At 57.0% G+C, this 10,206-nt stretch overlaps 1 protein-coding gene across 1 annotated transcript in view; it reads right to left on the reverse strand.

Annotated features, from left to right (window-relative positions):
- LOC119956182 (serine/threonine-protein phosphatase 2B catalytic subunit beta isoform) overlaps window positions 1–2,957 on the reverse strand; it is a 102,999-nt gene extending 100,042 nt beyond the window's left edge. Inside the window, exon 1 of the mRNA XM_038783122.1 lies at window positions 2,784–2,957. Within this exon, the coding sequence (XP_038639050.1) occupies window positions 2,784–2,925 (142 nt within the window). The 5' untranslated portion in view covers window positions 2,926–2,957. The remainder of the gene's footprint in view (window positions 1–2,783) is intronic.
- Between the last annotated feature and the right edge of the window lie 7,249 nt (window positions 2,958–10,206).

The following is a 10,206-nucleotide window of genomic DNA, read 5'->3' on the forward strand; positions in this document are numbered from 1 at the left end:
GCAGGCCAGGAAATTGATAAAACACCACTGGGTTTTTGAATAGTGCAGTGAGATCTTTTTGATCATACCAAGGGAATAGACAGTGCCTCAGTTGCACTATTCAGCCTACAACAAGCACAGCTGACAATATGACACTCCCTCGATAGTGTCAGCTAGCATTATGTGGCGTGGGCAATCTTTTGGCTTAGGGCTCAGGACAAACTAATTGTTAGAATAGAATAGAACAGTACAGCACAGAACAGGCCCTTCGGCCCTCGATGCTGTGCCGAGCAATGATCACCTTACTCAAGTCAACGTATCCACCCTATACCAGTAACCCAACAACCCCCCCATCAACCTTATTTTTTAGGACACTAAGGGCAATTTATCATGGCCAATCCACCTAACCCGCACATCTTTGGACAGTGGGAGGAAACCGGAGCACCCGGAGGAAACCCACGCACACACGGGGAGGACGTGCAGACTCCGCACAGACAGATGTGCAGGGTACATAGAACATAGAACAGTACAGTACAGAACAGGCCCTTCGGCCCTCGATGTTATGCCGAGCAATGATCACCCTACTTAAACCCACGTAACCCGTATACCCGTAACCCAACAATCCCCCCATTAACCTTACACTAATGGCAATTTATCATGGCCAATCCACCTAACCCGCACATCTTTGGACTGTGGGAGGAAACCGGAGCACCCGGAGGAAACCCACGCACACACGAGGAGGACGTGCAGACTCCACACAGACAGTGACCCAGCCGGGAATCGAACCTGGGACCCTGGAGCTGTGAAGCGTTTATGCTAACCACCATGCTGCCCCAGAAATCAAACAGAAAGCATTTATACCTTGCTTTTCACTGGAATATTTGACAACCAATGAAAGAGTTTGGAATTGCTGCAAAGGGGAAAAGTTAGGAAACAAAATCACCCTGTGGTAGGGTCAGGACCCCCCTCAGCCCCCCCACAGCGCCTCCACCCCCCCCAGCCCCTCCACCCCTCCCTCAGCCCCGCCACCCTCCACCCCTCCCTCAGCCCCTCCACCCCTCCCTCAGCCCCTCCACCCTCCACCCCTCCCTCAGCCCCTCCACCCCCCCCCCCTCCCTCAGCCCCTCCACCCACCCCCCCTCCCTCAGCCCCTCCACCCACCCCCCTCCCTCAGCCCTCCACCCACCCCCCCTCCCTCAGCCCCTCCACCCACCCCCCCGTCCCTCAGCCCCTCCACCCAACCCCCCTCCCTCAGCCCCTCCACCTACCCCCCTCCCTCAGCCCCTCCACCTACCCCCCTCCCTCAGCCCCTCCATCCACCCCCTTCCTCCCTCAGCCCCTCCACCCCCCCTCCCGCAGCCCCTCCACCCCCCTCCCTCAGCCCCTCCACACCCCCAGCCCCTCCACCCCCCTCCCTCAGCCCCTCGATCCCCCCCTCCCTCAGCCCCTCCTCCCCCCTCCCCACCCCCCGCCCCTCCACCCCCCTCCTCCCTCAGCCCCTCCACCCCCTCCTCCCTCAGCCCCTCCACCACCCCCCTCCCTCAGCCCCTCCACCCCCCCCCCTCCCTCAGCCCCTCCACCCACCCCCCCCCTCCCTCACCCCCTCCCCCCCCCCCCCCCCTCAGCCCCCCATCCACCCCCCTCCTCCCTCAGCCCCCCCCTCCACCCCCCTCCTCACCCTCGCCGCCACCCCCCCCTCCTCCCTCAGCCCCTCCACCCCCCTCCCTCAGCCCCTCCACCCCCCTCCCTCAGCCCCCCCAGCCCCTCCACCCCCCCTCCCCTCACCCCTCGATCCCCCCCCTCAGCCCCTCCATCCCCCCCCTCCCTCAGCTCCTCCACCCCCCCTCCGCCCCTCCACCCCCCCCCCCTCCTCCACCCCCTCCCTCCTCCTCCACCCCCCCTCAGCCCCTCCACCCCCCCCCTCCCTCAGCCCTCCACCCCCTCCCTCAGCTCCTCCACCCCCCTCCCTCAGCTCCTCCACCCCCCCTCAGCTCCTCCACCCCCCTCCCTCAGCTCCTCCACCCCCCTCCTCAGCTCCTCCACCCCCCTCCCTCAGCTCCTCCACCCCCCCCCTCCCCGCCTCCTCCACCCCCCTCCCTCAGCTCCTCCACCCCCCTCCCTCAGCTCCTCCACCCCCCCCCCCCTCCCTCACCCCCTCCACCCCCCAGCCCTCCACCCCCCCGACCCTCCACCCCCCCTCCTCCTCCCTCAGACCCTCCACCCCCCCCCTCCTCCTCCCTCAGCCCCTCCACCCCCCCCTCCTCCTCCCTCACCCCTCCTCCACCCCCCACCCCCCCCTCCTCCTCCTCAGCCCCTCCACCCCCCTCCTCCTCCCTCAGCCCCTCCACCCCCCTCCTCCTCCTCAGCCCCTCCACCCCCCCTCCTCCCTCAGCCCCTCCACCCCCCTCCTCCCCCAGCCCCTCCCCCCCCCTCCTCCCTCAGCCCCTCCCCCCCCCCCTCCTCCCTCAGCCCCTCCACCCCCCCCCCTCTCCCTCCCCCCCCCCCCTCCTCCCTCAGCCCCTCCACCCCCCTCCTCCCTCAGCCCCTCCACCCCCCCTCCTCCCTCAGCCCCTCCACCCCCCCCCTCCTCCCTCAGCCCCTCCACCCCCCCTCCTCCCTCAGCCCCTCCACCCCCCCTCCTCCCTCAGCCCCTCCACCCCCCCCTCCCTCAGCCCCTCCACCCCCCCTCAGCCCCTCCACCCCCTCCACCCCCCCTCAGCCCCTCCACCCCCCCTCCTCCCTCCTCCCCTCTCACGCTGCCGGATCGCGGGCCGCAGCCCGGCTCCCGCCCCGGGCTCACTCACATTTCACCACCCTCTCGGTGGTCGACAGCTTGCCCTCCCGAGTCGCCATGGCGCCGCTCCGAGTGGCTGCCGGGCCTGCCGCCGCTGCCGGGCCTCCCGCTCTCTCCGCAGCCTCGGCCTCTGCTGACGGCGGCTCCGGCATCAGAACATGGCGGCTGTCCCAGAGTGCAGCGCGAGGGGGGCGGGGTCTGCCGGAGGGGGGCGGGGTCTGCCGGAAGGGGCGGGGTCTGCCGGAAGGGGGCTGTTGGGCAGAGGGGGCGGGGTCTGCCGGAGGGGGCGGGGTCTGCCGGAGGGGGGCGGGGTCTGCCGGAAGGGGGATGTTGGGCAGAGGGGGCGGGGTCTGCCGGAGGGGGCGGGGTCTGCCGGAGGGGGCGGAGTCTGCCGGAAGGGGGGCGTGGTCTGCCGGAAGGGGCAGGGTCCGCCGGGGGCGGGGGTAGGGCTCTGCCGGAGGGGGGCGGGGTCAGCCGGAGGGGGGCGGGGTCTGCCGGAGGGGGAGGTTGGGCAGAGGGGGCGGGGTTTGGTAGAGGCGGCTAGGAGAGGGGGCGTGGTTTGGCAGAGGAGGGTTTGGCAGAGGGGGCGGGGAGAGCGGGCGGGGTTTGGCAGGGGGCGGGGTTTAGTAGAGGGGTGGGATTTCGCAGAGGGGGCGTGGTTTGGCAGAGGGGGCGGTTTGGTAAAGAGGCGGGGTTTGGCAAAGGGGGCGGGGAGAGGTGGCGGGGGCTTGGCAGAGGGGGCGGGGTTTGGCGGAGGGGGCGGGGCTTGGCAAAGGGGTGGGGTTTGGCAGAGGGGGCGGGGCTTGGCAAAGGGGCGGGGTTTGGCAGAGGGGGCGGGGCTTGGCAAAGGGACGGGGTTTGGCAGAGGGGCGGGGCTTGGCAGAGGGGGCGGGGCTTGGCAAAGGGGCGGGGTTTAGGACAGTGACGCGCTGACAACACAATGTCTTTGAATTCTTTCAGAGTGCTGCAGGGTGTTGAAGCCCCTGTATTGTTGTTTAACAGCAGCCTCAGGACCAGGCCCGACATGAAGCCCCATTCACTTATTGCAGAATGGGAAGTGTGTTATGTAATTTGGAATAACACTTAATGCAGTTTTGAGTAAAAGATGCTCCAGACTTTGAACTATTAACACAGTTGGCGTATGTGAGTGTATTTACATGTGAATGTGTCTGTCTAACGTGACTGACGGAGGACAACAGAACAGAGCAACCAAAACAAGTCCAGTCTCTGAGGCTTGCGTCTGATCCTGGTCGACCGCCGGAGAGGTTGTGAAGGGGACAAAGGCGCCATGTCAGGCGGGCTGGAAGCCTGACTGGTGGCCTCGTGGTGCGAGGTATCAGGAGGTGGCAATTCAACATATGGAAATGGAGGAGAAAGTGGTTGTGGGCAGGCAACTTTGCGCTGTGCCCGTCGATTCCTTCGCACGATGGAGCCATCAGCCATACGTACAACATAAGAGCAGGGCGCGGCCTGTCGAACAACGACAGCCGGGCAGACCACCCACCATCCGGTATCTTGATCCTGACAGTGTCTGTCGGGGATAGCATGGCCAGGTCGGCGGCATGGGCACCATAGCCCTGCTTTTGACGGTCTCTGAGCTGCTGCATCTTCTGCAGCACCGGGAGGTGATCCAGGTTGGGCAGGTTTATGGCTGGAAGCGTCGTCCGCAGGTCCCTGTTCATCAGCAGTTGAGCCGGCGACATGCCAGTGGACAGCGGAGTCGCCCTGTGTGCGAGCAATGCAAGGTGTTTGTCGGAAGCAGAGTCGGCAGCCTTGCAGATGAGTTGCTTCACAATGTGCACCCCTTTCTCAACTTTTCCATTGGATAGTGCGGACTGGAGGTGGCATGCTGGAAATTGTATGACCTGGCAAACGTGGACCATTCTCGACTGTTAAAGCACGGGCCATTGTCGCTCATGATGGTGATTGGCTTTGATAACGGTCCAAGAGGTGAGGTCCGGGAGTTTCAGCACCTTTGGGTAATTCGAGAAAGAGGTCGATGCCAACATTGGACCACGGAGAGGTCACCATGTTATGCTGTTGGAGCGTCTCCTTGCTCTGCGCTGGTTAGAACCGCTGACAGGTAGCACAGTTCAGGACCATATTCATGATGTCCTGGCTGATGCCGCGCCAGTAGACAGCTTGCCGGGCTATGCGTCTGCTCTTGCTGAATATCCTTGAGCTGTGCCTTCAGGCGCTCCCTCTGTGGAGCAGGGACTCATCGTGGTGCATGGACCACTTGCTTGGCATCAGGTCGTAGCAGAATCTCGTATCGATACGGCAGCGTGCCCATCCCGTTGAACACATCTGGATACTGGGCGAGGATGTCCTCAATGCTGGCCTGAAGATCCACATGGGAGGATGTCGTGGTGTAAACCCTTTGAATGAGGTTCAGCTGCTTGCAGGCTTGCGCACCTAGTAGGGATGCCCTGTCTGGCTTAACAATTTCAAAGCGTAACCGTGCTTGTGTGTGTCGGTTGGATATGTGTAGATGGCAGGATCCCAGTGCCGTGATGGCATTCCCGTTGTAATCCAGGAGCTTGCAGGCAGCTGGAAGGACCTTGGGGGGGCTTCTTAATGCGTCTGAAGTCTGCCTGTGAGAGGAGGTTGGCAGAGGCACCTGTGTCCAGCTTGGACTGGATGGGGCAGTGGTTGACCTTCATCACTGCTCGCCATTCGTCCTCGGAATCCACAGCTAGGATTGACTGGACTTGCGATGTGTCTGGTGTGGCATATTCACACGTTGTAATAATGCCCACACGGTAGGCGTTGTCCAGGCATTCAGCATCTGGATCCATTGCACTGCCGGGATCAGAATCCTGTAGGCGTTGTTGCGCACTCCGGATGCGCTGTCGTCGGAATTGGGAACGCTAGCTCCTGACTGGTGGTGCAGACCTGCGCAGGGCTGCATAGTGGCCTGGCTTCCCGCAGTTTAAACAGCGTCTGCCTCTTGCAGGGCAGTGTTTCTTTAATTGGGCGCAGCCACAGTTCGAACACGTCATGACGTCGGCGTCCTGACGCTCTGTGCGTCGTTGCACATGCGCGGTGCCGTTCTCAGACGTCTGCACCTGCACGGTGCGGGTTTCGGCCGCTTCTTATCCCGTTCACATCGCGCATGCGTCGGGCCCCGGGAAGAGCGCGCAAAATGGCCGCTTTCGTCAATGTTAAGGCGCTGCATCCGGGAGATGGCCTGCACACTCTCCGCCTCATGGGAGGCTAGTTTATCATTTTCTGGGAATAGCGATTTTTAACATGCTCATTACACTGTGCCTGTTTCAATCGCGACTGGCAGGGTCATATACTTCAGTAACTGCTCTCTCAGAGGATCAGAGTGAACTCCAAAAACGATTTGGTCTCTGATCATGGAGTCAGTGATATCACCGAAGTTGCAGGATTGCGCTGGCAGTCTAAGGTTAGTTAAATATGAGTTGAAGGATTCGTCTTTACCTTGCAATCGCTGCTTGAATATGTAGCGCTCGAAGATTTTGTTGGTGTCCACCTCACAGTGGCTGTCAAACCTGTCCAGGATGGTCTGAAACTTTGTCTTGTCCTGGTCTTCGACAAAGTGAAAGGAGTTAAATATTTCCAAGGCATGATCACCCGCTATGGTGAAGAAAAGAGCAATCTTCCGTGCATCAGATGCACCATTGAGATCTGATTCTTCGACGTAAAGCTTGATTGTCTGCCAGTTGGCACTCAGATTTCCGGAGGTCCTGAGCTGGTGAGAAGCCTGAATCTTTTCCATTGTGCCGGTATACAGGATAGTAGTGGAAAGTTGTGTGTGGAATCAGAGGAGATAGGGGAAGCGTTAAATGGATATTTCTCGTCAGTGTTTACACTGGAGAAAGACAATGTTGTCGAGGAGAATACTCAGGTTCAGTCGACCAGGCTAGATGGAATTGAGGTTCACAAGGAGGAGGTGTTAGCAATTTTGGAAAGTGTAAAAATAGATAAGTCCCCTGGGCCAGATGGGATTTATCCTAGGATTCTGTGGGAAGCCAGGGAGGAGATTGCAGAGCCTTTGTCCTTGATCTTTATGTTGTCTTTGTCGACAGAAATAGTGTCGGAAGACTGGAGGATAGCAAATGTTGTCCCCATGTTCAAGAAGGGGAGTAGAGACAACCCTGGTAATTATAACCTGTGAGCCTTACTTTGGTTGTGGGTAAAATGTTGGAAAAGGTTATAAGAGATAGGGTTTATAATCATCTTGAAAAGAACAAGTTGATTAGCGATAGTCAACACGGTTTTGTGAAGGGTAGGTCATGCCTCACAAACCTTATTGAGTTTTTTGAGAAGGTGACCAAACAGGTGGATCAGGGTAAAGCGGTTGATGTGGTGTATATGGATTTCAGTAAGGCGTTTGATAAGGTTCCCCAGGGTAGGTTATTGCAGAAAATAAGGAAGTATGGGATTGAAGGTGATTTAGCGGTTTGGATCAGTAATTGGCTAGCTGAAAGAAGACAGACGGTGGTGGTTGATGGCAAATGTTCATCCTGGAGTTCAGTTACTAGTGGTGTACCGCAAGAATCTGTTTTGGGGCCACTGCTGTTTGTCATTTTTATAAATGACCTGGAAGAGGTCAGTAAAGGATGGGTTATTAAATTTGCAGATGACACGAAGGTCGGTGGAGTTGTGGATAGTGCTGAAGGATGTTATAGGATACAGAGGGACATAGATAAGCTGCAGAGCTGGGCTGAGAGGTGGCAGATGGAGTTTAATGCGGAAAAGTGTGAGGTGGTTCACTTTGGAAGGAGTAACAGGAATGCAGAGTACTGGGCTAATGGCAAGATTCTTGGTAGTGTAGATGAACAGAGTGATCTCGGCATCCAGGTACATAAATCCCTGAAAGTTGCCACCCAGGTTAATAGGGCTGTTAAGAAGGCATATGGTGTGCTAGCCTATATCAGTAGGGGGATTGAGTTTCAGAGCCACGAGGTCATGCTGCAGCTGTACAAAACTCTGGTGCGGCCGCTCCTGGAATACTGCGTGCAGTACTGGTCACCACATTATAGGAAGGACGTGGAAGCTTTGGAAAGGGTTCAGAGGAGATTTACTAGGATGTTGCCTGGTATGGAGGGAAGGTCTTACGAGGAAAGGCTCAGGGACTTGAGGTTGTTTTCGTTAGAGAGGAGTAGGCTGAGAGGTGACTTAATAGAGACATATAAGATAGTCAGAGGGTTAGATAGGGTGGACAATGAGAGTCTCTTTCCTTGGATTGTGATGACCAACATGAGGGGGACATAGCTTTAAATTGAGGGGTAGTAGATATAGGACAGATGTCAGAGGCAGTTTCTTTACTCAGAGAGTAGTAGGGGTGTGGAACGTCCTGCCTGCAACAGTAGTAGACTCGCCAACTTTAAGGGCATTTAAGTGGTCGCTGGATAGACATATGGATGAAAATGGAATAGTGTAGGTCAGATAGGCTTCAGATGGTTTCACAGGTCGGCGCAACATCGAGGGCCGAAGGGCCCGTACTGCGCTGTAATGTTCTATGTTCTATGTTCTAAACTAACTGGATTGAACAGACTCCTGGTATCATGTTGCTTAATGTAATTTGGAATAACACAAGCTGCCAATTGATGCAGTTTTGAGTAAAAGATGCTCCAGACTTTGAAGTGAGTTCAATGTGTTTTGTTGAACTATTAGCACAGTTCTCAATGAGTTCGACTCTCTGCTAATCTAACTGTAGTAACTCAGTCTAACTGAACCAGCCTTGCTCTGAGCCACGTGCTGGGGTGGATGCTGACGATACGCCCTGTCTCACTCTCTAGATGTTGGTCTGTGGAAAGAGGTGGGGTGTGAGTACCTCATCCCTTTTATAGTGAGATACCACCCCTGAGTGTCCTGTCTGCTCATTGGTCGTGTCCTATTCTATGTGTTCATGAGCTGCATGTTTGCATATAATGACAGGAAACAGAAATCTCCAGAAGGGTTTATGTTCCCCAGCGACCTTGGCGAAGACAAGGGACTTCACCAGGAAAATGTTGGGGGTGACATGAAGGGAGAAAAGACCCTTTTCCGCGAGTGCCACCTCAGGACTGTTACACCCCGGCCTATTTTCACCTTTCCCAAGATTTGGTGGCAGCATGGACAGACAGACTGGAGGGAAATCAGTGGGCTCCGCGCCCATCGCCAGCTACATGCTGTAGGTGTGGAACGAGAGGCCGGAGACCTCCCTGGCAACAGCAACCCACTGGGGGCGGGGTGGGGGGAGGAGGGGGGGGGGGAAACAAGGCCTCAGGCGCTGAGGCTGGGTTAGGCCTCATCAGTCAGTTGCTTCCGACCCGGGCGTCAATGACTCCCGATTTTGGACAGGATTACGGAGGAGAATCCGGAAATGCTGGAAATAGGCCAGCAGAAAGATGGAGAGTACCGTTAACGTCCTGGGTGTGGACTCTTTGTTTTGACTGAAAACAACGACTTCTCTTTGCTCTCAGACCGCTGCTGCCTGAGCTGATGAGTGTGTCCAGAGTGTGTCCGGAGGAAACCCACGCACACACGGGGAGGATGTGCAGACTCCTCATAGACAGTGACCCAGCCGGGAATCGAACCTGGGACCCTGGAGCTGTGAAGCATTTATGCTAACCACCGTGCTACCGTGCTGCCAACAATACCTGGGAAACCCCCCCCCCACCTGGAGGTTCCCCTTCAAGTCCCTCCACACCCGACTTGGAAATATATCGGCCGTTCCTTCACTGTCGCTGGGGCACCTGGAACTCCCTCTCTCACAGCTCAGTGGATGTACCTACTGCTCAGGGATCTGCAGTGGTTCAAGAAGGCAGCTCACCTCAACCTTCTGAAGGGGAATTAGGGATGGGCAATAAATGCTGGCCTAACCACATCCCGTAAATTAACTTAAAAGAAGAGTAAAGTAGTCTACCTACAATAGTACCATACTGTGTACAGTAATGGCCTCCTTAGCGAAAGAAGGACATACTCGCCCGAAAGAGTGCGTTACAAATGTTCATTTAACTAAAGTGATTGTTATCTGAGAAAGACCTGAGTGGACTAGGCCTATACTTCATGGAGTTTTAAACAAACACGTATGGTGTCCTAACTGTAACATATATAATTCTGAAGGGGCTTGATCGGGCCAATGCTGACGAAACAGTTCCTCCCTGGGGAGTTACGGGGTCGCAGACTCAGGGTAAAGAGTTGGACATTTCAGACTGACGTGAGAAATTCTGGACACAAAGCGATGTGAATCTTTGGCATTCCCTACCCCAGGTGAGCTTGGTCATGTTTCAGACAGGGGTTGATATATTTTTGGGTACCAAAGGAATTCAGGGATGTGGGGATAATGTGAGAATTGAGGGGGAAGATCTCGATGAATGGTGAAGCAGGCTGCAAGCACCAAATGGCTTACTCTGCCCTGCTCCTATTTCTAACATTCGTATGTCCACCTGAGACGTGAGTATGTCCTCTGAATAGGC

The sequence above is a fragment of the Scyliorhinus canicula genome, chromosome 22 (assembly GCF_902713615.1).
Source record: "Scyliorhinus canicula chromosome 22, sScyCan1.1, whole genome shotgun sequence".
NCBI classification, from domain to species: domain Eukaryota; kingdom Metazoa; phylum Chordata; class Chondrichthyes; order Carcharhiniformes; family Scyliorhinidae; genus Scyliorhinus; species Scyliorhinus canicula.